At 38.7% G+C, this 26,517-nt stretch overlaps 2 protein-coding genes across 15 annotated transcripts in view; one reads left to right on the top strand and one right to left on the bottom strand.

Moving 5' to 3' along the window:
• Positions 1 to 17,872, top strand: part of adcy2b (adenylate cyclase 2b (brain)) — a 54,620-nt gene extending 36,748 nt beyond the window's left edge. For 12 of the 14 annotated variants that reach the window (XM_042435683.1, XM_042435686.1, XM_042435690.1 and 9 more), the window contains 16 exons: positions 1,281 to 1,451; positions 1,539 to 1,579; positions 1,690 to 1,770; positions 3,079 to 3,148; positions 3,438 to 3,535; positions 4,244 to 4,328; positions 6,984 to 7,124; positions 8,232 to 8,363; positions 9,256 to 9,431; positions 11,279 to 11,375; positions 14,290 to 14,448; positions 14,898 to 15,044; positions 15,235 to 15,342; positions 16,555 to 16,669; positions 16,806 to 16,930; positions 17,019 to 17,872. In XM_042435683.1, the coding sequence (XP_042291617.1) occupies positions 1,281 to 1,451; positions 1,539 to 1,579; positions 1,690 to 1,770; positions 3,079 to 3,148; positions 3,438 to 3,535; positions 4,244 to 4,328; positions 6,984 to 7,124; positions 8,232 to 8,363; positions 9,256 to 9,431; positions 11,279 to 11,375; positions 14,290 to 14,448; positions 14,898 to 15,044; positions 15,235 to 15,342; positions 16,555 to 16,669; positions 16,806 to 16,930; positions 17,019 to 17,171 (1,899 nt within the window). In that variant the 3' untranslated portion in view covers positions 17,172 to 17,872. Of the gene's footprint in view, positions 1 to 1,280; positions 1,452 to 1,538; positions 1,580 to 1,689; positions 1,771 to 3,078; positions 3,149 to 3,437; positions 3,536 to 4,243; positions 4,329 to 6,983; positions 7,125 to 8,231; positions 8,364 to 9,255; positions 9,432 to 11,278; positions 11,376 to 14,289; positions 14,449 to 14,897; positions 15,045 to 15,234; positions 15,343 to 16,554; positions 16,670 to 16,805; positions 16,931 to 17,018 lie in introns of those variants that run through there. The other 2 variants (XM_042435691.1, XM_042435692.1) reach the window with 2 other exon arrangements.
• A 1,941-nt stretch (positions 17,873 to 19,813) lies between these two features.
• c15h5orf49 (chromosome 15 C5orf49 homolog) lies at positions 19,814 to 26,286 on the bottom strand. Its single transcript, XM_042435731.1, has 3 exons — positions 26,036 to 26,286; positions 23,460 to 23,576; positions 19,814 to 20,070 (listed from the first exon to the last, which is right to left on the bottom strand). Exons 1-3 carry the CDS (start codon positions 26,150 to 26,152, stop codon positions 19,891 to 19,893), a joined length of 414 nt encoding a protein of 137 aa, XP_042291665.1. The 5' UTR covers positions 26,153 to 26,286; the 3' UTR covers positions 19,814 to 19,890.
• Between the last annotated feature and the right edge of the window lie 231 nt (positions 26,287 to 26,517).

The raw sequence follows: 26,517 nt of genomic DNA, 5'->3' as shown, positions 1-26,517 counted from the left end.
AACTCCACTAGCTGTGTTTCAGTTGTGGATGAGAGGTTATTTCGGCAAATCATGCAGGCTATATATTATAAGCAGCCTTGTAAATAACTTTTTCCGTTCTCTGTAGTATATTACTGTATTTCATCAGATTACTGACACTTTTTTTATCACCACAGTAACCAACTAAACCGGTAGTTTAAGGCCAAACCTAAGCCTCAAGGTATTTCAGCTGTGGTTACTCTTCTTCTTACAACTAATTAATATTACAAGATGCTACTCTGTATCCTTTATTTACTTTAAAGATGATCATTTTTCCATATCCTATCAGATATTAGCAAAAGGCTGTGGGGGCTAAGTGACATTTACAAGAAGCCCTGAATGGATCAAGGCCAAATATGGAGCATGGATCACAGGAGGTGTCATCCCCACTGTCGTTGTCATTGATTGTCACTGTCAGAGCTGTTCAGTGCACCCGCGGGAAATGAAAACAGCCATTATGGACATGTCTGTTTCAGTTCTTATAGGCATTTGTGTGACTTTTTTCAGTAACAATACCCGAATCTAGCAGCAATTAACAGAACATGAACAAGAACATGTCACCATCCAGCAAATCCTCCTGGATCCTACCCATAAAAGTCTTCCAAACTCCATTTTGACACTTCTTCTCATTTCTGTATGACTTTATGCAGGGCAATGTTTCTGTCAGAAGTAAAGTGGTGTGCTGTTTGTCAGAGACAAGCACACAGCACACATGCCAAAATAAAATGAGTTGCATCATTCTTCACTAAAAGTTGTTCAAGTAGCTCAAATCATCAAAAGTCAGGTCGGAAATGTCAAGCGCTGTCAATTGACAAGTGTTTCCACAGAGCCCAGTCTTTTTTACTGTACACCCACTGAGTGTGAGCACAGCGATAGTGTAAAAGTCTGGCTTACACAGGCGCAGTTCATGGATCAGAGTGGGCACTACTATTGCAATATGTGATTCTCTCTACATTTTGGAGATTTGTAATACATACATTTTTTTTATCCAACTAGTGTTTTTTAGTTGTGAAATTTTAGAAAAAAATATTCTTTGCAGGAGACAATACTTGAACAAGTTCGACTAGTACAAGTTAAAATCACCTAAGTTCACCAAAATTAATCTCTGTGAGCATCATTTGCATTGCGTTATTTATCGAAAAATGCTTTGACATTACATAAGGGTTATGGGGTTGGCACTGTTTCACAACAGCTGACAACAAAATCAGCTCATAATGTTTAAAATTGCCTGTTTCTTTCTCTGTCCCTGTTGGTTTTCTCAGACCGAGAGGCACAGCCCTCTGCTGAGTGTGCGCTCTCGTCCCTCTATGGATGGTGGGAGGGCGTCTGTCAGGATGACCCGCTACCTGGAGTCCTGGGGCGCTGCCAAACCCTTTGCCAACCTCCACCATCGAGAAAGCATGACCACAGACAACGGCAAGATCAACACTACTGTGAGTACAATGCACTGTCTCTTTCAAACACACACACAGATGCAGGTGTCCATTATTAATATATTAATGGTGTGATTCCTGTTTCAGGATGTTCCAATGGGGCAGTACCACTTCCAGCGACGAGAGAGGTAAGCTATCATGACAAATATAATTACTCCGTCTTTGCAAGATTTCATAAGAGAACATTTTTCAGTCTGTGTTCATGTTTAAACTTCCCCCTCCTTCCGTTCAACTGCAGGTCCAAGTCACAGAGGAGGAGGTTTGAGGAGGAACTCAATGAGCGGATGATTCGTACCATTGATGGCATCAACTCACAGAAGTAAGCATCACGGCTGCTGTATCCTATTTCTGCATTATTTTTCTTCACAGTGACAGGTCATGCACAGTCAGTTCAGTCAGTTAAAGGTTCTCCTGACACTTAGCAGTAGAAACACCAAGTTATGGGCTTTTCACACTGTATATTTTTAGCCCAGGGCTAGGGATAGCCCTGGGCTAAGAGTTGACCCTGTGATAATTTAGCCCCTTTTCACATTGACACATTTTTAACCTCGGGTTAACCTAAGCCCAGAGCTATACGATTCACACTGCACTTCTACTAGCTCTGGGTTACATATCCGTTGAAACATGCAACTAATGTTTACATTCTAGAATGACACGTGACTACTCCATTGTTTACTTTAGCCCCATTTCACACTGGCACCTTTAAGATGTTACGCTGATAGTCAATTTTCAGGGGATAAACCTACAAACTCGGAGCTAATCCCACTCTGGAGCAGGGCCACAAACCCTAGGCTAAAGTCGGGGGTTAGCCCACTTTGAAATGTGCCAGGATTGTGCCAATGTGAAAGCTTTCTTAGCCTGGGGCTAAAAAGGTTCTAAGAATGCTTCTAGCCCTGGGCCAAGTGTGGGCAGTGTGAAAAGCCCTTTAGTGTCTACACCCAACTAGTTAAGGTCTATACTGACATATTCTATAATGACTTACAGAAACCTTGCAGTTATTCAAACTAAAAATGTGAGTTAGCTAAAGAACCTAGTGTAGTTTTTAGTGTGTCTTAGGACAAAAGTGCCAAAGATGCATGTAGCCCAAACCCATTTGTTTTATCTCATTTTATAGGTGTGACAGTGCAATTTTATTGACAATTCGTTTATTGTCAAAGCAAAACAAATTGGTAAAATCATACCTCTGATACTTCCTGTCTTGTTGGATTTTATGGTGTATTTTACTTATAAGAAGTAGCAACAATAATGAGATCTTCTCCAAGCGTAGAGTATTTTCAGTGTAATTTACCCCAAAACTAAGAATGAGTATATTACCATCTATTGTGTTATTCATGAAACAAGGAAATACTCTTTGGTTTTATCCACTGGGAAAAAAGGTGCTGTCTCTGCACATTTCATTAAATTGTGTCTAATTGTAATAAGTATAAGTATTAAACACTAAAAACAAAACAAAAAAACAATGATAATATTCAAAACCTGCAGTCAGATTTTGAGCATTCATACATTCATATTTGGTTAATATCTGCACTGTGAAGAGGTATAGAAGAGTGTTCAGATACTACATAGCACAACCCAGAGCAAAGTTCTCTGCAGTGTCTCAATCTGTTTGTTTCACTTGCATCTCCAGACAGTGGCTGAAGTCTGAGGACATTCAGAGGATCTCATTGTTCTTTCACAACAAAGCTCTGGAGAAAGAGGTAGGCGAATGCATACAAAGCACCCGCCAGCATTGTTCGCTGGGGAAACAAATCAATGGAATTGTATAGGTACCAGTGAAATGAAGTCATTAAGGAGGCTGTTCAGCCTTATAGGAAACAAACTGTCTGCTATATATTTCATACTATGACTTAGATCTGGTATATTTTACATTGTGCATGTTGAGTGTTAATTTGGACTTTGCCTTAACATGTTCTGCTGCTGCTACTTGACACACACTCATAATCCCATTCACAGTTTTCTTATTTTGGCCTTATCTTCTCTCAACAGTACAGATCCACAACATTACCTGCCTTCAAGTACTATGTCACCTGCGCCTGCCTCATATTCTGCTGTATATTCATAGTGCAGGTCCTCGTCTTGCCCAGGTAAGTCTGCGCCCCTTCACAGGATTTACACTGCACAGTCCCTGTAGCGTCAGCAAACTCCAGCTGTGGCAGCAGGTTGATGTGAAAAAGCCATTTGGCACCAGCTGTCTCATCAACAGGCCCACGCTGAAATGAAAGAGGCAGGGGAGCAAGAGGCAGAATGCTAAAAAGCAGATGGAGATGAAAGGGCACCATGTCTGGTAGTGATTATAGATCAGGTGAATCAAAGTGTGGCGTCTCTTTAATGGCAAGGAGAGAAATTCGCGGTCATGCTAATTTACTGCTTCTGGGAGCCAAAGGTGTAATTTAGTATCTGAGAGGCCATTGATTTTCTAATTCACCTCTCTCTCACTCTCTTTATCTTTGCTCTGTTTGTCGCAGCATCGCTCTGCACATTGAGACATGACATCATCTGTTTTATGGCAGGGGTCCTTAAATCAACCGTACTGTGTTCCTCCTTAGAAAAAGTGATAGATGAACATAACTTCATAACAAAGCATGTATGCTGATGTACAATCCACTGTCAGATAAATGCTTTCTTAATGTAAATGGATTCTAGCTCTGAGGCAGAATACATTAGGACCTTCATTACATTTATTGCCCTGGATGGCACTGCAGAGGGCTGAGAAGTGCCATGAGGCTTAGAGTAATGTGTGTGTGTGTGTGTGTGTGTGTGTGTGTGTGTGTGTGTGTGTGTGTGTGTTGCAGAACTGCTGTGCTGGGGATCTCCTTTGGCCTGGCATTCCTGCTGTTGGCTTTGATCCTGCTCCTTTGCTTCGCTGGCCATATTCTGGTGGGTGGGTTTGCATGCATTCGTCAGTGAATACACACACACACTCAATCGCGTGTACACACCCTCACAAAATCTGCATTTGAGACAAAAATATGTACAAGTCAAGTAAGCCTTTAAAAATGGTAAAACTTGTACACATTGCAGATATTTGCTAATCAGGTCATTCAAAATGTCTAGTACATCTGAGGCCATGGTGTCATTCATTCCAAGGTGGCTAATGTAGTTACCTTTTCTTCTTTTGTATAGAAACTCTATGTGTGCATACTCTAGTAGATCTCTATATGCAGATGACACAGTCATTTTCCTACATGTTGATGTCATTGACTCAACACTCTCTTTTAAGCACTTTTTAAAGTTTCCTGTAGACTTCCCTGAAACTTAGTTACTTATCAAAATGTTTTCCCATTCTGAGGGCAATTACCATGTAACACTGACTTTGTCAAAAAAAGAAACAGTTACAGAAGATTATATTTATACGTATATATCTTTTAGGTAGATACTATAGGAACTATATGCTGTAATATTCTTTATCTGCCACCAAAACCTACAAAAGTCATAAAAAACTCTACATTTACAACATTGTGTCTTACTCACATTGTTTCAGTACATGACTTTATGCATTCTCTACAAATCTCTAAATTTGGTCTCTTATGACTGTGGAAATCATTGAGCTAATAATAAGCAGCTCACAATATTCATGTCAATTCCCCCCTGGACACATCATAGTGTTGGACTGTCACAAGATGAAACCTTCACATTTTATAAGTGATTTGGCAATTAAGTTCTACTTTCAACTTGAAAGAAGCATTGCCCATCCAATCTCTTATATTAAAAAATATATTTCTTTTTTTTTCTATTTTCCTTTGTACTCTATGGATTTTGACATGTATTGTTTGTCTCATTTTAAGGGTGCTTTTATGAATCATTGCCATGGTTATTGTCTCTGGTTGAGATTTGGCTTCAGTGGACAGTGTGCAGGAATTCATTCTTTTCTTTTCTGTCACATGATTTCATTCCCTACACTGATGTCTGTCAGGTGTGCATTAGATAACACTTGAGTTTAACTTTGAAACTAAAACTTCCATTGTTCACTGATCTATTACCAAGATACAACCCACACAAGACAGAGAGTCCCATTTTACTGAAAATGGGTGCACACACAGGCACATCATTTAAACTTGTAATTCACTATTTATAATTTTACTAATTTACTTTTTACTGTTTATCCATTTAAATAACAATAAGGTAAAATGTTCTATATTTGAGAAATAGATTGATTGTCTGAAAGGCTGAGCAGATGTTTCGAACAGCATTTTTTTGCATCTGTTGGAACTCAATATAAACTGTAACCATTATATATAAGGATTATATTAGCTGATCTACCTTTTATTCCCCTCTATACAATAGTTCATCTATTCACTCACTGCTGTTGTTTATTATCCAGCACAAGCAGGTGTTATTTCCACACTGCTACAGCTACCTGTCACAAGTGTTTTATGGACATCAATAAATGATATCCCCCCTTGAGAGCCAATCTCTCTCCTTCTTCCTTGTCAAGAGAGTATCATCACCCCGTACTGGAAGTGGGTCACTTCTAATTAACGGGGGGTTATCCATAACCTTGGGTCTCCCCTGACCCAGATATCAGCTTTATACACTGCTTCAATGAGAACAGAGAGAAAGAGGGAGAGATCATGTTCGATGGATTTGTACTAACCATCAATTTAACACCGAACATGTTCTCAATAAAAGCCTCTGCGGCTACTGGGGAAAGAGCACACAGTCGACTAATGAGAGGCCATGTATAACATACTCTATGTGCGTGTGCTTTAGCTCCATGCGCCTGGCTGAGTTCATGCAAGTTATTATTAATGGGGCATATTATAGTTAAAGGATGTGCTCTGTTCATCTGTGAAAGAGTGCATGACATGGTTATTGTGATCAAACACATTTCTTGGAAAATGTCTGTCCAAGCCAAATGAGCTTAGCTGTTGCTATGAAGAAGCAGCACTGCAATTGCCAGAGAAAAAATCTGCCAAACTTCAAGAAAGATGTAAAAAGCATCCTTACTCAGTGGGCCAAACAAGTGTTAAATGTTGATTTTTGTTCATCAAGAAAGGACTACTTCGGTTTTAGAAAAAACAAGGACTCAGTCCAAGTGTGAGAGTCCTGTTAGAGCTAATTCTGAAGCACGAACATACTGTCCTGAAAGGTGAGAAACCCGAGAGAAGTGCCACACTAATACCCACTTGAAAATAATTTGAAATAGGGACAGGAAGAGACACATTAGCCAAGAAAGCACTCTAATAAAAAGATGTGTTTTCAGTTAAAACTCTTGCGTATGAATAAAAAAGTTATGTTAATTAAGCACTTCCAACACTTGGTATGTACATATGTGACAGATAAGCCCTAGTTCTGATTTTGTTCTGATTTGAACTGCCAGGAGCCATAAAAATAACTAATGTGACTTTTTAAATTTACTAATTTCCACTTTACCAGTACCTTGGTATTAACGTCTGGTATTAATCTCAAGATATACCTCAAATCCCTCCAGAGGACAGCAATTTAGATATGAGAGATTTTACTGAGTTGTATTTTTTGTTCTCCTTCTTTCTTCCTCCTCTAATCATTCCCTCGGTTTCATTGCATCTCCAGCAGGGAAGGAAAGGATCCCTCTGCTCTCTTTCTTGGTTCCCCACTTCCTCCCGCATCATCGTCACCAATAATCCTTGGCTGCGATTGGTCCTCACCATGACGACTACAGCTCTCATATTGGTGATGGCCGTCTTTAATATGGTGAGAAACTACAAGAGGCTATGAAAAGTTAAAAGTAAAGATGTTGTGTTTGTGCTTTTTCCTCTGATTTCTTCAGGGCAAATATGCATCAGGTGATCACTGTATGTCATGATGGCAGCTGCATTAGTACAGTGGACATTTGATTATTTGATGATTCACGTCACTGTAAATGTTAGAGATAAATGTTATGCCAGCATGAGGTAATCTTCATTAAACTTTAAATCATTGGTATTGTGAAGTATGATATTTGCTTATAGTTGCTGTACTATTGTTATCAACATTATTCTCGACACATTAGTTATCTATTTCTCACTGCCTGTCAACCTTCTTTAAACAATGATCTTGTGAATTTATTAGCTAATTGCCTCACTAATCTCAGTGAGCAAGGATTCACACACAAGGACTTGACAACATACGTAACCACGCAAAAATAAATTATTCTGTTTCATAGTCAGATGGAATATAGAAAAAAAAGGATCAATAGTACAATAAATCTCCACAGCTCTTGTGGTGTAGTCTTAATCACTTTAAGTCGTAGCAATTCAAAACACAACACACACCAGTGTATACCTAATAATACTTACAAGAAAACAGTGCCACTGGTTTACACAGGCTGAATATACAAACTACCAGCAAATTCTTAACATTTTTGTTTTCATATTCACTAGTTTTATTAATATTCCTGAGACCTGAATGTGTCTATCTCTGTCTCTGCTATAATTGCAGAGTATGACTGCTGTTCTTTTATTAATCACCCTGCTGCTGTTCCTCTGTAGGAGGAAAAATAAAGAAATAGAACTAGTGTTTCAAACTGCACTCAATACAAATATTTAATTCCTGTATTCTCATTTCATTCCTTCACAGTATATCATGTGTTATAGGTGTAAGGTTTTAATTGGAAATGTTACCACACTCAGATACCTCCAGCTCTGCTCATCTCTCCACATTATCAAAAGATCACATAGTTTGTAGCCAAAGACTGATAAATGCTGGCAGTAATTTGTCTTCTGGTCAGAGCTTTACACCACAAACATCAGTTGTTGCTGCTCTAGCACTAAAGCAATGGGTCAAAATGTGTCCCCCTTATCCCGTTTCCTTGTTTATCAGTTCTTTGTGGAGGATTGTGGAGGATCCATGGAAAAAGACTCGACAACTATTCCACCTGTGAATCTAACCAATGACAGCCTGGGGGTCTGCCAGGAAGAAAACACAGGACATAAAATCAAGTTGTACCTGCCAGTAAGTACAAAAGTGAGACGTAGTAAGAGACTTAAAATATTAACTGTGTTAAATAAAAGTCAAATTACCTACCACCAGTATCCCATAAACAGCTAAAATTAGTTGATATGTATCTAAAACTGCACAAATTTCAATTCAAAATACATTGTTACATATAGGGAAATGTTCTCGTATAACTTTAATTACAAATAATTTGCTCACATGTTGTTGTGAACATGTGAATAAACCTGCTGCTAGGCATTTGTTGAAGCAATGTCTCTGATTGTTCACTGTTACACAGCCCTGTCTCTTTACCATAAAAGGAAATGAATCAAAGAGACAGCCATGTTAATTGTTCCCAGTTTCACGAGGAAACTTTTAGCCATTTCAAATCTGTTAAGTGGATTGGTTACATTTCTCACCAAGCAGGAAGAAGACAACCAGGGAAGCCAACATATTTATTTTTGTCATCAGTGGCGCCAGCTTGTCCCACATATAGGGGAATTCTTAAAGCTCAAGGCATTCATTCATTGGCTGGTTAATTCTTAATAAGCATAGTAGAGGCCTTCTCACACACTATAGGCTCACAGAATTGATATTTGTTTTATTCTCAGTTATTACGTAAAGAATATATAATTGTTATATAAAAATATTGATATTTCTTGCTGTCAGTATGCACACTCTAGTTCTGCTCTTGTTTTCTATCTGTGTTCTGGCTTACTCACCGCTCTTACAGCAGCACACTTACTGCAGCCAACATGGTACACTGAACAAATAAAGCCACATTTCAGTCTTTTTCCTCAGCTCAGTACAGACAGTACATTGTGTACAACACTTACATTTTGAGAAAAGAAAACATATGAAGAGTAATGAATGCACATTTGGATTATGTGTTCTCTCTTTCTGTCTTCAGTACTTTATCTACTGCTGTATACTGGGTCTGGTGTCGTGCTCGGTGTTCCTGAGGATCAACTATGAGCTGAAGATGGTGGTGATGCTGGTTGCCGTGGTGATCTACAACATCATCATCCTCCAGACCAGGCTGGATGGATTTAGCAATGCGCCATATGTGAACAAAACACTGGAAAGGTACCTGCAAACAGTGCACGCTCACTCTGTCTCACGCAGTCTCTCCTCTCTAACCGAGGCAATAATGAAACAATTATTATGCCCACTTAAGGTCAACACTTTCTGTTTGAAACCCTCCGCTCCCCCTCTGACCCTGCAGCCCGCTCAGCCGAGCACAGCCTATTAAAATGACTAATGAGACCGGACCCTGGTCTTCAGTGGAGGAGTATTGCTGAGGTGGCAATATCCCATCCAACTGTCTATCAGGAGTAACCCACAGAGAGGAGGATGATGAGTGGCAGCATGAAATACAGTAGTTTCTGTTTATGGAGCTGAATTCATTTTTCACATTTGACTGACAGCTTGAGTCTCACTGCTGGAAAAAAAATCCCATTATGCAAAAAGTTTTAGGGGCACTGAGATAGACTGAAGAAATACTTTTTTCTCACTCTCATTTTTCTCTCTGTCTCACCATGGCTTTATTTGCATGAAGATATTATATTGCTGTTGCCAGAGCACAAAGACATATAAACACGAGCAGCGATGCAGAGGTAAATAAAAGGAGGATAGACGAGGACTGCTGAATAAATCTGCTTTGTTTCTTGACAAACCTTCATTCACACTTCAGTTCCCTCAAAGGATGTTTTTGACAGTACTGGCGGGTATGAATTCATGGTATAAAGTTATATCTCTACCCTCTAAAGTACAGCAGTAAATGCAAGCTGATGCTCACCATACCAGCAGTATGAACAGTAAGAATATATATATCACACATAAAATCTTACTGAGACTAAAATTATATATACACTTTTTTTTTTTTATTAATAAAGTCTTATTTTACTGTATTTTTCCATTTACATCTACAACTGATTGTCTGGATGGATCAGTTATTATAGTGACTAATGAGACTGGTACAAACAGATAAATAACATTTAAAGGATCATATCTGTGTTTTTTCATGTTTATGTCTATTTACTACCAGTCGTGGATACATTATTGTTCATCATTTTCCAAGGCAAACATAGTTTTTTGACATTTTTTAACATGTTTTTTCCTAAATTCTAGGGAGCCATTTAATTCTATCAATTTAAGCACAACAGTAACAATAACAGCAACAGTATGAAGTAGAGTCTGGTTATTCATCACACTGACCTTTGTCTCTCATTCAGTATTGTAGAATTTACATTAATATTGTGTGGTAATGATGCATGCACTTTTCAGATTAGTCTGCATTTCACCACACAATAAAGTAATGGCTACAACATGCTAATAGCAGCGTGTTCCTTTAAACAATGAGGCTGGTGTTCATTTTCCTACTTCCAGTAAATTTCATGAAAAGACCAAAACCAACAATGCGTTTAGTGTAGTTTAGCCCATCTGAATACTTAACCCTAAACCAGGTGGTTCCTATAGAAGATAAAAATCTTAAAAAATGAGTCGCACATTTATAGTCAGATTTTTCCAAAAGACTAAATCGTTCCCTGTAACAACTGGGCACTGTAGTTTTTCAGTAAGCAAAGTAAAAAGGGGATTTTTACATTTACTACACATTTGGTGCTCTGGTGAGTACTTACAGCAGTGGGTGGTGTATAGTATGTTTGATTGACTCAAAATAAACTAGTCTCCATGTTCATCGTGATGAAGGAACATGTCACCCAGTGCAACAATGTGGCTCATTGATGTGTTATTGGATAACAACGGAGCTCTTTGACAGAGATGAATAAGATTCCCAGTAGGATCAGTTAATTAATGTTTTTTTGTCTTTTAATGGGATTTGTTGACAATAAGAAAAATCGAAAGTATCACCAGACTTTGACAGCAGGCGATCAACATCATGATAATAGTATTCTCTCTCTCTCTCTCTTTAGCTCTCTCTCCAGACCAGGAGTCCTGAAAGACCTGAAGACCATGGGCTCTGTGTCTCTCTTCATCTTCTTCATCACCCTGCTGGTATTAGCCAGGCAGGTCAGTAGTTTTATTAAACCACAATGACATAACTTCACTATATTGCTATTATCACAATGTAATAGTAAACAAATTTCAGTATAAACTATAACTTTACCTGAGTCATTCACTACAGATATACTGTATCCATCTGATTAGGTCATTCAGTGCTGTTACAGAATCTTTTTTTGCTGAACATCTTCGCCAGTGAAGGAATTGAATAATTTCAAGAGATATTACATCAGTGGATTTGAAATGATTTCCACACCAAATTTTGGTAGCAAATGAAACTGCATTCAAGGATTTGACTCAATATGACAGATCAAAATACTTGTTCAGATGGGCATTTTTGTAGTGTTGCTTCCATCTCCTCCGTGTCTAACATCTTCAGTTCATATGAGAACTAAACTCAGCTGACACAGATTTCATGTGCATGTTTTATCTTTTTTTCGGGGTACCAGCCATCAGCTCTAACCCCGAAACAGATGTTCTGGACGGGAGGACTCCCTCTAGAGTCTCTGTACCCAAAACCGGGGCTCCCCAGAGAGCCACAGTCGGTCCAAACAGCTCATTGTGTTGTTCTCATTCTGGGTCACTGTCACCAGATGGGAGGGGAGCATTTTGTTTTGGAAACACAACTTTGCTGTGTAAAACTCTTTGTTGCTGTCACATCTTATTTAGGGTTGTGCTTTTATCAAAGTCTGTCGGGGGGTAATTGGTTTCGTTCTTCCGGATGCTGTTTGGGTGTAAATCAGCACAGTAAAATGCTTCATCAATTATAATAATAATGAATAAATTTTATTTATATAGCTCCTTTCATACAGGGGATGTAGCTCAAAGTACTTTACAATAAAGTGAAGAAACAAGAGAATACATAAAAACAGGCAAATCAAAACAAGTACAAATACTGCACAATAAAACCAAGCAATCAAATGAATAACAAACCAAAGAGGCAGCAAATAGCAAGAACAGGTACGCTAAGAACAACAGAATATGTCAAAAATAGAAATAAAACAAAGAAAGGCATACGAACAATAAAATATGTAAAAGATAAGAATAAAACAGAGGAACCAACAGTGACAGTTGGTTGAAAGCAATGTTGAATAAATAAGTTTTCAATTGTCATTTAAAAATGTTCACAGGGCATGCATCTCTTCCTTGGGCAGGGAATTCCATAGTTTTGGTGCATAAAAGGCTGAGCTGCCAATTTTCTTATATGTGTGATTGTTTGTATTTAAAAAACAGGAGAGGAGCCAAGAGACCATGAAGGATTATAAAACAACAAATTAGTAATGTAGGCTGGTCCCAAACTGTTAAGAGCCTTGTTAATAAGTAAAAGAACTTTAAAATCAATCCTAAAAGACACTGGGAGCCAGTGCATGTTAGCTTCAACTGGGGTGATATGCTCTCTTTTTCTTGTTCTAGTTAAAAGCCTGGCAGCACAGGTCTGAATTAATTGTAGTTTATCAATGGATTGTTTTGGAAGACTGGTGAAAAGAGCATTTCAGAAGTCTAATCTACTTGATATAAACGCATGAACAAGTTTTTCGGCATCTTTGCAATATTTCTTAAATGAAAGAAAGCTGCCCCCTTTATGTGGGATTTAAAATTTAAGTCTGAGTTTTGCCCAGACTTCATTGTCATCAAAATAATTCTGGAAACAGGTCAAAAGGTGCTCAAAGTGGCGTCACCCGTGGCCCTTGACGCAGAAGTGCATAAATGTGTACCGGATATGAGGGCAGAAGGCTGAAGATTGCATTTTACATGCTAACATATTTTGCCTTGCAAAATTTCATTGTCAACTCTAGTGAGCCAATTCCCAGCCATTTAGTCAGAGGGAGGAGAAATCAGGTTAGAAGAACGAAGGCATCTGTAATTCATCCCTCAAGAACAGATGCACGATGGAGCAAAGCTCATTTACAGTCTTGTTAGCTGGTTTCTAAACGGCATCTGGAATGAGATTCTTCTCCCCTGGCCTACTTTCTGGACTCCTGGAAGTACCGGAGCTCCAGTCTCCGCAAGAGAAGCAAATATACATACGTATACATACAAGTGATTCAGACTAACCATCCTAAGAGTCTGGAAAGCTAGCCTTCATTTCTATTTTGGCCTCAAGCTATCAACACTATAGCAGATCTCAGTGTATGTAAGCCTACACTGTAGGAGTCTGGTAATTGGCACCATACTTTAATCTCAAGGGAAAGATATTCAGTGCACACATACATCATCCAGACAGCTAACCACACATATGAAATATCTCTCACAGGAGACCGGATACGCACCCACACACATCCATAAACACTGCAGGGACCAGCCCACAGGTAGCCCGGAGCTCTCTGATATATACGAGCATTATGATGGTGTGTTCAGGAGACCCCTGTCTGATGCACAAACACACATTCCTGGGACGTTTTGACCCCGATAGATGAGTCTTGCTGACATATTTAGATGTGTTCAAAACTCCCTCAAGCATGAATAACCAAACCAAGAAAAAAAAAAAGTAGTGGCTATCTTTTATGCAAAACAGGTCGGTCTGCTTACTGTATCCTTGAGCAATGAGAGCGGAGCTTCTCGCACTGTTTCATTGTCGCCTTATTGGGACATTAGTTTTCCATGAATACCAAGCACGCCTTTAGTTTCAGTTGGTTAGGTTTTCCCAGATATCCTATAAATTTGTCGGCAAAGTCCACCTCTTAGAAATGCTCACATATCATAGAGGAATACCAATTACAATGATGCTTCTCAGATCGACCTCCAGTCCTCGTTAAATATGAACATTTAACCGTAGATTAAAAATGACAAGCTTTCAGTTTTGTTTTGTTTGTTTTTTTTTCCTGCTGTTGGTGTACGTTTCCACTGTGGCCTGTATCTCTGGAGCAGAGTGCTGGGTGTGAATGACGCTGGTGTCTCTTTACTCTGTGTCCTCCTGTAACAGAATGAATATTACTGTAGGTTGGACTTCCTGTGGAGGGACAAGTTCAAGAGGGAGTGCGAGGAGATTGAAACCATGGAGAACCTCAACCGGGTTCTGCTGGAGAATGTTCTACCCGCCCACGTCGCCGAACACTTCCTGGGTCGCAACTGGAAGAATGAGGTACATTCACAATCGACATTTACAATCTGTCAGTTTGTGGTTCTTAATGATCATGCTTTATCTGTGTCTTTAAAAAGAAAATATATAATTAAATGTAAATATTCTATATGTGCTTTTAATTCATACCTTTTTTCAGCATATTCTTTCATTTTCTCAACTCTTCTTACTCCTTTGCAAGCTGTGATGTAGCATACTCTCCTAGCATACTCTATTTCTCCGTAATTCATTAGTTCAGTAAACTTTTGTTCGTTTTGCTTACATCTGCTGCAGTGACTCAGAGTCTCCACATAGATGATTAAAGTTTTATCATATTTATTTAAAGAGTTAGTGTCAGTTGTGGTTGAGACTCATCTGAAACCACAGACCACACGTACGTCTTTAACTTTCCTTCATCAGTGCTCGATCAATACAACACATCCAGCTGTTATCATCTGCTTGCTTGTTATCAGGACCTTTATCATCAGTCATACGAGTCGGTGTGTGTGATGTTCGCCTCCATCCCAGACTTCAAAGAGTTTTATACCGAGTCTGATGTCAATAAGGAAGGACTGGAGTGCCTCCGTCTCCTCAACGAGATCATAGCAGACTTTGATGAGGTAAACTCCTCTCATATTGATACTCCTGGCTGTCTGCTTCTTTTTTGAGATGGAAACACACCGGGTGGTTGCGCACCAAAGTAGTCAGAGAAGTAATATGTAAAAGTGCCAAGTATTTAGCTGATAGCTGGTGTTATTTCCTGTTTCTGTTTGTGTTATGTGATCCACTAACTTCCTCATGTGTCCTCAGCTGCTCTCCAAACCCAAGTTCAGCGGAGTGGAGAAGATAAAGACCATCGGTAGCACCTACATGGCTGCAACTGGACTCAATGTGACACCGGGACCAGAGTGCGCACAGGCACGCTCTTACACTCATTTTCACACACGTGCACATACATGGACATACATGGACAGACACACAGTGTTAAATGATTCCTCCATATCAGATACACAGTGACACACCGGCTATGGAGTTACAGCTTCTACTACCAGCTTTATTATGAGCTTATGTTTGATAATAGAGGACCAGGCAGAGAACAAGAGCCTTTTTGCACATGCTTACCACATTTCAGTGGGCCACAACTGTTTTGGCAGCCTAAGCTCATATTCAATAAACTCATCATTTTTCATTCATGGTCACAAAACAGGATCAAGCTTAAGCATCAAAGTATTTATTGCTGTCCAAGCGTTGTGTGGGTTGCTCCTTAAATGTGCCACAAATAAGCATCAGTGATTCATTACTACACTCATTTGAATACATCAGTGCAGTCACTGGATGCAAATGAGATCATCACTCAGAAATGTGGCAGAAAATTGCTTTGTAAAAATAAAATCTGCCTCATTGGAAGGAAATCTGCTTAATTGAGCGTTCACTAAGCAGCTTATTTACTGTTGCCACACCTGTCTAGCTCTCTGTCCTAGCATGACACATAATGCAGTTTACAGTGATTTACAGTGATATGTGTTTTTTTTTTTGTTAGTTTGTTTTTGCATGAATGTTGTGCGGTATGTATGTATGTAAGTTTGCTTGGGAGATAAATGTTTTGTGATGCATCAACACTGAACCCAGGAAAAATGTATCTAAGGGGACAATAGAGTGCATCTTATCTTATCTTATACTGGTGGCAGATTTCCCACTCAAAAATCGTAGTCATTTTTGAAATAATGGTTCTTTGATTTCACACAAAAGTAGACGAAAGCAGGCTGCTCATTTCTCATTGAACATTGATTTTGTTGGCTGAAATGACAACTGTGGCAAATTTGTGTTGATTTACAGCACAAAAAGGAATAGACTGATGTTCCTCTTGTGCATGCAGAGCCACAAATATCAGATTCAAAGTGTAAAGTCAAAAGAGAAAACTTGTGATTAAAGACGCAACAGGAAACAAATTTAAATTTAAAAGCATTAATAATGATCCCACTGGTATGAAATAGAGATTATCAGCCATGTTGATCATAGTCTTTATGTATTATAAGTTATTACTGTTCATTTGAAAATGGCATATTGATGTCTAAACATTGTTCATATAGCACCTTTAATTTATTTTCTCCCCCTATGCATTTTCCTCAGGAACATGACAGACAGAACATGCACATAGGCACCATGGTGGAGTTTGCCTTTGCTCTGGTTGGGAAGCTAGACGTCATCAACAAACACTCCTTCAACGACTTCAGACTCAGAATTGGTGAGAATATTTCTTCACAGCATAAATAACGTGCACAAACTAGTTTTTTCCCTTTAATAAGTGAAAATTAATGTTGATGATCTCTCATTCTAAAGAATTAGCCATATGATTTGTGATGTTGTGTTCCTTTGGCTAGGTATAAATCACGGGCCAGTGATTGCAGGTGTTATTGGGGCGCAAAAACCTCAGTATGACATCTGGGGAAACAGTGTGAACGTGGCTAGTAGGATGGAGACCACTGGGGTACTGGGCAAAATACAGGTGAGATGTCTTACATAATACAGGTGCTTGTCTTCCAATGTGCTAGTGAACTTCTTAGTTCTAGTGACGTTTCTTTCTTTCCATGCAGGTAACAGAGGAGACGAGTAGTATCTTATCAACACTAGGGTACATGTGTTCATGTCGTGGCATCATCAATGTGAAGGGCAAAGGAGAGCTGAAGACCTACTTTGTTCACACAGAGATGACCCGATCTCTGTCACAAGGGACTGTGATGCCTTGAGCATTAACGCACTTACCCACCGAACAGACTTGAGAACACAATCACACACACAAGGTGGCCGTAGAGGTGATTCGTCATGCTCCTTAACTAAAGCTCATTACCAGAAGCCAGCAGTACAATGGATAGACAATTGTCAAGAACCACTTTTGTCCTTAGCAACACAATGTAGAGCAGGGCCGAGGTGCACCGCCACGGTCCTTCAACGCTGCACTTTGGATGGTTTTTCACATCTCAAGTGTAACAAAGACTTCGCTCCAAGGAGTCTCTTCACTGTCTAAAGGAGTGCCTGACTAAAGAGAGGTTTGCTAAATTAGTGCAGCTCTCAAGGACCGCAGTCACCCATCTGTACAATAGTAGTGGTGTGGAGCTAATCTGAGCTGCCTGCCGAGCTGTGTTTTTTTTTTTTTTTTTTTTTATATATCTGCCTGGTTGGCACTGTGAGTCGGTTTGTTCCATTTTATTCCAAATGGATGTTACAATAGTTTATTGTCATATAGAGCAGTGGATGCCAACAAATTGCCAGTGTGATGGGTAGTTTGCCAAAACCTGTGAATTGTATTTATAGCTTTAGAGCTGTGTTCGTGTCCCACTGAAGAGTAGGTGGACTCAGGCACAGGATTCAAGAGGAAAGTAAAGGTTTCTTTTTTATAATCCATCTGGAGCCAAACCAACAGCAATGTGTGTAAATGTTCACTGCCATCCTTTTGTTATTCATTAAACATTTGTATATAAATTGAGATCCATTGTCTTTGTGTCTTTGTTTTGGTGCTCTAAAAACATGAGTGTACTTATCACATTATGAACATTCACAGGATTCATTCACAATAGAGTCAAAAGCCTGTAAGGTCATTAGTTTGAATGATTAGAGACAACACAGGCTCTCATTTGGCAGTTGTATTCAATGCCGTCACCAAACAAAACCCCCAGAATGCATTAGTAATGCTTGTCTCTATTTATACAGTGGCAATATTACCATCTATCATAAGGTAGATTTCTTTAATGGTATTATATTGTTTTCTTTAAAGGAATAGTTGGGGAATACGCTTATTTGTCCACTTTTTGTCAGAGAGTTACATGAGAGGGACTGATACCACTTTATATCTGTGCATTAAATATAAGGCTACAACTAGCAGCCATTTAGCTTAGCTTAGCACAAAGACTGGAAACGGGAAAATATTGTTTTTACACTTTGGTTTTTCTGTGGATTAAACAGACGAGATGTTAATTAATGAGTGCTGAGATGTTAATTAGTGAGTGCTGACCTTTGAACTGAGCCCGGCTAGCTGTTTCCAGTCTTTATTCTACGCTAAGCTAACCAGCTGCTGGCTGTAGCCTTTTATTTAATGGAAATAAATGAAAGTGGTATCAAACAAGTGTATTTTTTTTTACAAACTGACAAAGTATTCCTTTAAATATAACACAATGATACATTATAAATAGTATATGTCTTACTATCAAACCTAACTTACAACTACAACTGTTACAGTTAATACTTTGTGTTTGTTTGTATGAAAACTTATCAGTAGAACATGTATATAATTTAATATATTTAATATACATAATATGAATATTCTGAAAATATCCATATAGCAAAGACATGGAGTAATAAATAAAGACTGTACAGCTGCAATACACCAAGATGCAATGAGCTACACTCACTCTTCAGAAGTCTAAGGATGACTCATGTTTAAGATGTGAAACCATTGTTTTATAAAGGCTTTTGTTACAAGATAATAACTTGTATGACAAAATGTTCATTTTACTATGCTACTTTATCTTTCTACTTTTGAACCACCGCCCCATGTATTAGCTCCTAATCCTCTTAAACAAACACAATATCCAACAGTTTGAAATACTGCACCCTCTCTAAGAATAAAGGGTCTCTTTCTGTCACATAACAAAAGCCAAGCAAATGAGAGATGTCTGTCCTCAAAAAAATCCTATTATGTAGGAGGCTGGTCTCACTTGCGTGGGTTCAAAATTTACACACAAAAGGGATCCAAGAACTTGCAAATCAAAGAGGTTAGTGATGCATAAGGCAATGGTAACATAAAATCACAGTGCAGGGGAGAAAACAGAGGGAGATTAAATACAGGTAATGTATAATGGCAAATATGAAATCTGCTCAAGATTGTGGGTTTTTAAAGAGGCAATTAACCTCTTTAATCTCTTATTAGGCCTTTACTGAGCTAGCTTTCATCAGAAACACAGCTATTCGAGTAGGAAAGTCCAGTGTTTCAAACATATAGTCAGAGGTTTGTTCAATAGAGAAATCATGTCAGTTTCTTACTGAGAACAACATTTTACTGAAGGCAGAAATCAATTTTGATATAATGTGTAATACTGAGCTGCAATAACTGGAAGACATTTTTTGGATTTATAGACTGTCTGTACTACCTGAACCTTTATATGGTTCCATCATACTGATAGAATAAGCTTGAGCCTCCTGGAAAATGTCAAAGTCTCCATATTTTCAGTTTTGTTCTTCAAGCTTTATTGAGACAGAAAAAATAATGGTTTGTCTTGCTAATTACCTGCATGTTATACAGTGATATATCATATTTAAATGTCATCTGATTAAATGTTATGTTTTTCTCATTATGGACACGTGGTCTGAATTAAAAAGTTAACTGAACTGAAACTGACGCACTCCAACACTGGTTTATTATTCAATGCCTTCATGGTGAGAACAAACACTTTCATCTCATGCTGCGATACTTCAAATGGGGGCCACTGATCCGTATCCTTCAGCCACATTCCAGATGATCCCGTTCTTCATGAAAAATTCAGCTTTTATGCAAGCCACACGTGCGTACTGCCGGCCTGTTTGGTAGAGGACAGGAGCAGGACGGCGGCCGTAGTCTGAGGAGGATCTCACTGGCACAACTCGGGACTTCTCCTGTGGTTGAGCAGGACAACAAGGCAGAGAGATACGTTTTTATGTTGCACACAGTTTTTCTTGGAGGTGCTGTAGCAGCGAGGAGTGGGAGAAATATCACATAGGATTTTGTCACAGCAAACATTTTGGCATGCCAAAGCAGGAATAGCACAGGTGTAATAGTAGGTGTAAGGTGTGTCAACTCCAGGGTTCAGGTATTGTTCATGTTTTCTCACTGACTTACTGGGATACATAAATGGAACAAAGCCATTGTTAAGAGTACTGTGTTAATTCCACCTCTGCTTTTCCTGCTATGACAATTCAAAATATCTACTGTGAAAAGCATACTGTATTTTTCTGACCAATATTGTGATTGGTGTTTAAATTGTGATCGTTTTCTATAAATTAAACTCAAAACATGTTGGTGGTCTAATACATCAGACGTATTGGGGTCATATTGGCGGTCTTGAGCTAAATGCTAACGCCAGCATGTTAGTTTGCTCACATTGACAATGAACATGTCATGTTGTCATGATGATTAGCAGGTGTAATGCTTGCCATGGTCTTCATCTTAGCTTCGCGTGTTAGCATGCTAACATTTGCTAAACACAAGGTACAACTGAGATTGTTTGGTCGATCTGGAGAAAATTAATCAGAAACTATTTTGTTCGTTTATTAATCATTTCAGTTACTGTTCGAGCAAAAAAGCCAAACTTTCTTTGGTTCTAGCTCCTTAAACATGAGGATTTGCTGCTTTTCTTTGTCATATAGGACAGTAATACAAATATTGTTGTCACCTTGACATAATAAAAGGCAAAATAATAAAGAGCATTTTTAGCTACTTTTGATATTTTATAGACTAAACAATTTATTGAGAAATTGATTGGCAGATGAATCAGTAATGGAAATAATTGTTAGTTGCAGCCCTATATTTGGGGGTCACTTAAGTAATTACAATTCATCCTGAGGGGAACATGGATGTCTGTAACAAACGTCATGGCAATTAATCCAGTAGTAGTGGAGATATTTCAGTCAGGGCCAAAGTGGTGGACCAACCAACACACCACTTAAAGGATTAAAAGTTATAAATTTAGCTCACATTTCATGGCTAAAATGGCAAAGAATGCACTTAGAGCTAGCAGTTTACAGGTGCTGTTGTGCTGATTCATCAAACCATTTTTGGGCCCAGAATTTGCCCTGTGAAGTAGTGGTAGTAGAGGTACCGACGGTGTACAGTTTAAGGTGCTATACTCAGTGACTGCACTGAACCTGCTACTATTCTAATACATCACTTAGGTATCACCAAAATCAAGTTAAAGCAAAAGTACTCTCACTCTGCCAGAGCTGAGATGAAAAGATGACTGTCCCTCTCTGCCCCAAGTTTCACTTAGCTTCTTCTTTGCCTCGAGGTATAGTGTGCAATATTGGCAGAAGTGAAAGAAAATAGTCCCAGCAAATGAAACTATTAGCTACATCATGAAGTTGTAATAGGAAAAACTGAATGAACATGTGTTAAATATTACCCAGAGCAGCAGTGAGCCTTTTAAACAGATTTTTGGAAACACTGTGAGCTTCTGACTTCAGGCAGGGCAAATAGTACCTGCTCCTTTCTGTGGCAGATTCACCGCTGGGTTTATATTTTCAAGAGTTTCAGTGGGAACAGGCACAAAAAAATAAATAAATGACACATTGCCATTATCATCTGAACAGTTTATATAAAAAAATTGGTTTTAATTCATATTAAAACGTGAATAGCGTAACAGAAACGTCCTAATTTAGCAGGAGCTGTCACCAACACTGACAGGCTACCACTCAACTCACTGTAATTACAAGCTCAGCAGTGTGTGTGTGTGTGTGTGTGTGTTGCTGCTTTGTTCACCACTCTCTCTGCTTTCAGTGACCCAGAAACTCACTGTGAGCTAGTTTTCTTGACATGAATAATTACTCTACAGAGATGAAATGGCTTCAAAAGGAGTCATAAACAAATGTCATAAAACTTTGTGATATATGTCGGGCACCACATGGTGAAAAATGTTAACAGACCTATAAATATAGAACGTCTTTAAATGTATGCTCTTTATTTATTTTCATGATATACTGCCTTTTCCTTCTATGAAACACTCCAAAAACCTTATTGCTAATATCATCCACAGCTTTAAAAGTTTGCCAGAATAAGGACTTCTGCAGGAATTATATGGTGGATTATTAGCTGAGCAGAGAGGTAAATCTTATAATGTACTGGTCTGTGTGGCCAGTGTGTAGGTGGTCAGTGTCATAAGGTAATATCCATTGACGTCATTACTGGAAAATAAGTTTGCATTACACTTTACTGTAAAACAGCTGTGCATCATTCAGACTAGAGGCTCAAAGTCTTATTCATGTCATTTCTACTCAGTTAAAAGCAACATTTTGATACATGAAATGAATGTAAGATTAATTACTTTAGTGTGACCTAATTTCTTTGGAACATTAGTCCTGACTTGATTACAGTAATAAACATGTTTTCAACATTTTTGGGGAAGATAATGTGAAAGACATCCCTGATAGCTTAGTCCCATTGATTCAATAGTGGCTCATCTCAAAAGGAAGGAATAGTTTTAATCAAATTTACAGTGTGTGTGTTCCCATCACATTTCAATGATGATGATGAGTATTATAAGCCTGAGTATGTGACTGGAGGATCAGCTCAAATCATCTCTGTCTGTGGCTCTGTGTGCTGCGCACTCTGATCTAATGCTTTAGCTGTCAGTACAACTGTCCTACAAAGGAGAAATTGACGAATGGCTCGTTCATTTTACTGACAAACCTGCATTCGTAGGATTGCCGGGTTCGGTGAATTGGTTCAGTGGATGTAAAATTCATCAAATAAATAACATTTCTGTTCCGTTTCTGTTGATCCAATGTACTTCTGATTTTGTTTTTATAAGATACAGTACAATCAACAGGGCATAAAATAAAATCCAACATCATCCATGAATACTTCACATACAAAAAAGCAGAACTATCCGTGGAAATTTATCACAATTCCTCATATGTCAGAACAAGTGAAATGTCTTGCTGAAGCTAGGTTAAATAAACATGACAGGTTCATTTAGGGCTAAGTTTGGTCTACTGAATGTAAAAAATGGTGAAAAATGTCGATCACTGTTTCCCAAAGCCCAAGGTGCAACCTCAAATGTCTTCTTTTGTTTGACCAACAGTCCACAACCCAAAGATAATCAGTTCACTACTTCTTTAAAAATGATTCAAAATGGTTGATTGATTATCAAAATAGGTGGCTATTCATTTTCTGTCGATCAATCGTTGCAGCTCTAGATTCATTTAACTCAAATTTTAAGCTCATCAGCAAGTTAAAACAGTATAAATTTGACGATTCAGAACAGAAATGGTCACTAAAGTGTGGCCGTTACCTCCTCGTATATGTCTAGTCCTCTTCCTTTGTAGTGTCTCCTGTCATCCCGGTGCGCTCTCATATCATAACCCTCAGCCTGGTGGAACACTTGGTCATACATGGAGACCTCTGGGGCCTGCCAGTAAAGAGACTCAGTTCAGTTTGGCATTCACAGCCTGTTCTCTCTCAGAGGGGGATCATGTCTCGCCACTTTTGGCAAGTGAAGGCAAAATTCACAACCGTCTATTCTCAAAAGTGGTTTAAAAAGTTTGAGTCAGTCAATACGGAGACTCATACTATTTCTGTAATATCCTCATTGGACAGAGGTTCAGTTTGTGGCTTGAATATGAAATTCTATATTTTCATGGTTTGCTCTAACAAACTAATTAAGTTTGGTAATGTATAATTTAGAAGAGTTATTCCCTCCTGGGACTGTTTATATTTTTCAGCTCAGAGAGGTTCTTCAAGGTTAATTCAAGATCAAGATTCAAGATTACTTTATTTGTCCCTTGGGAAATTTGTCTTGGACATGAAACATACAATTATGGTGCAGCAACAGACATGAAGTGCATAGCACAGACAAGTGCAGGCAAAAAGTGTGTTCAAATATGTGCAACACAGCCCCTGATTTCACAACTTCATTAGTCTTGCGTTTAGGAGATTCACTGATAGAGGGATGAAAGTGATTTTATAGCCATTCAGGCATCTTTTCCTGTATTTAATTGGAACCCTGTAGCGTCTACCTGATGGGAGCAGTTTGTATTCTGAATGCAGGACATGGGAAGGGTCAGCAATAATTTTCTAGCCTGTTTAACTGTAGTCTGCTCCAACTGATCTGGAGGGAGGGACACTCCCTCAGCCCCATATCTCTCATTGCTGTGTAGATCAGTATGTTTATTTGTGATTGTAACTTAACTGATATCTTATCAAACTAAGCTGAGACTCCGTAATGCAATAAACTCTCTATCAAAGCATGATAAAATAACATCATTACCCTCTGTCCAACCACACCCTGAGTCTGTGCAGACAGTTGAGTTGCTGTTGTATCCTAGTGCATACAGAATTCACAAGAATTATGGACCAGTAGTGAAGAATGATCCCCCAGATGTCCTGGATCAAAAATCATTTTTTTCTTTTAAATGTGTTTGAAATGAGATGACGGTTCATCACACCATTGTACAAACTTTTTAACGTCCAAACTAATGTGTCTGTATCCATAGATAGTAGTGTCATCAGAAAACTAATGTATGTAATGTAAACAGAATTGGAGAACTCACACATCCTGGAAAAACGCCTGCGTTAATGATTTTAGACTTAGATAACGTCTGGTTCACTCGGACCTGCTGAGTCCTGTTGGTTAAAAATGAGTGATAGCACCTGATGATATATGATGATATACAGGTTAACAAACATGTGTCTGAGTTTACTGAGCAGGATGTGTGGCTGCAGGGTGTTAAAAGCAGAGTTTGAGTCTATAAACAGCAGTCTAGTGGAGTCAGGAGGCTTTGGGGTTTTCAAGGTGTTGCAAAATAAAGTGTATTATGGTCAGTGTTGCATTATCAGTGTTTTTTCTTTACAGGCAAACTGTTAAGAATCTAGCTGTCCATTTATGTTTGACTTCAGCTTCCACACCATTATCTTTTCCAGACACTTCATTATAATAGAGGTCAGGGCTACTGGTCTATAGTCATTATTTTCCTGGGGGAACAGGCTTTTTTGGAAGAGGAGTAATGATTGCCGTTTTTCCAGAGAGATGTATGTGTGTGAATCAACAGAGAGCCAGGCTGGTGTAAGATCCTCTGCACATGGTTTCAAAAGGAAAGCTGAGACACCGTCAGCGCCTGTTGCCTAATTGGTGTTTGTCATTTTAAATAGTCTTGTGACTTCTCTGGGACTAATGTCTATCCCTGAAACACAATCATCAATTGTTATGTTGCTAATGAGAAATCATGTGAATCAAACCTAATGTAGAAGTTGTTCAAATCATTTGTCATAGTACTGCCATCTATTGTGCGCAGTGGTTTTCTAGTGGCAGTCATAGGCTATTAGTAATAGATTTCATAGTGGCCCACAGCTTATTCGTATTATTTCTACAGAAGTCCTCCTCTGTATTGTCTTTTAGCTGTGTTGAGTTTCTGGTTCACCTTCTTCTGTACTGATCTTAGTGGCACTTAGTCCTTATTCCTAAAAGCAAGCCTCTTGTTGTTGGGATACATTGTGTCACAATGTGTCACAATGTGTCACATTACTTAATGTAAACTGACTTCTGTGGATTTGTCCATTAACTGAGTTTACAACAGGCATATCACCATCTAGTACAATGAAAAAGTTGTAATAGTAGCTTGTTACAATATATCTTATGCTGGAGACACGTTTGTAGATACATTTCGAGAATATTCATCGATTTAGCTACTTTCATTATTTAATGTACGCATTTAAATTTATTAACGTTTGTCTGGGCCTTTCCACAGATTAGTAACCTGGCTAAGTTATGACTCATTTTTCCCCCCACTTTTCCAGATAGTTTAAGCAAAAGTGAGCTTATAGCTAGTGCGGCTACCAACAAGTAGTTCCAACACTGTAACTGTACGTTACCGTGGACTCTTTGTTAAAGTACGACATTTCTTTTGGGTCCTTCCGTCGTGGTGGGATGTAACCGTATGGAGACAAAGTAGAAAGCGGTTTAGTTTGTGCCTCGAGTGATACGTCCATCTTCCTAGCTAACAATCAACAACAAAAAAACAAAAAAACAAAAGAAACAAAACAAAAAAAAAGCTTCAGAAAAGTGAAACTCCAGATAGACGAAACACGGCGCTGGCGTCTGTGGTTGCTAGGATACCGCTCCAACTGACGTTTAACGTGCTGCCTTCAAATGCTCTCTGTCACTTCCTGGCTATACTGTGAGACATAATTATTTTAGAGAGGTTTTCTTTGAAAAAATAAATATGTATCCTGAGTTTATCCATCTCCCCGATCCTCAGAAACTGCCCTCTCTATGTGTGGAGAAAAGTCAGTGTTCACTATTAGCTGCATATATGTTAACTGTTGTCATACACTAAGAAAAACAAGCTCTGTAG

The sequence above is a fragment of the Thunnus maccoyii genome, chromosome 15 (assembly GCF_910596095.1).
Source record: "Thunnus maccoyii chromosome 15, fThuMac1.1, whole genome shotgun sequence".
NCBI classification, from domain to species: domain Eukaryota; kingdom Metazoa; phylum Chordata; class Actinopteri; order Scombriformes; family Scombridae; genus Thunnus; species Thunnus maccoyii.
Note: the sequence above shows the minus strand (reverse complement) of the source record. Positions and strands in the feature narration are given on the sequence as shown.

Excerpts from the sequence above, each read along its gene's own strand:
- c15h5orf49 (XM_042435731.1), bottom strand. The coding sequence starts at position 26,152 with ATGGACGTATCACTCGAGGCACAAACTAAACCGCTTTCTACTTTGTCT. Across the intron at positions 23,577-26,035 it reads ACTTTAACAAAGAGTCCACG|GCCCCAGAGGTCTCCATGTA; the intron begins GTAACGTACAGT and ends CTTTACTGGCAG. Across the intron at positions 20,071-23,459 it reads GACTAGACATATACGAGGAG|GAGAAGTCCCGAGTTGTGCC; the intron begins GTAACGGCCACA and ends GCTCAACCACAG.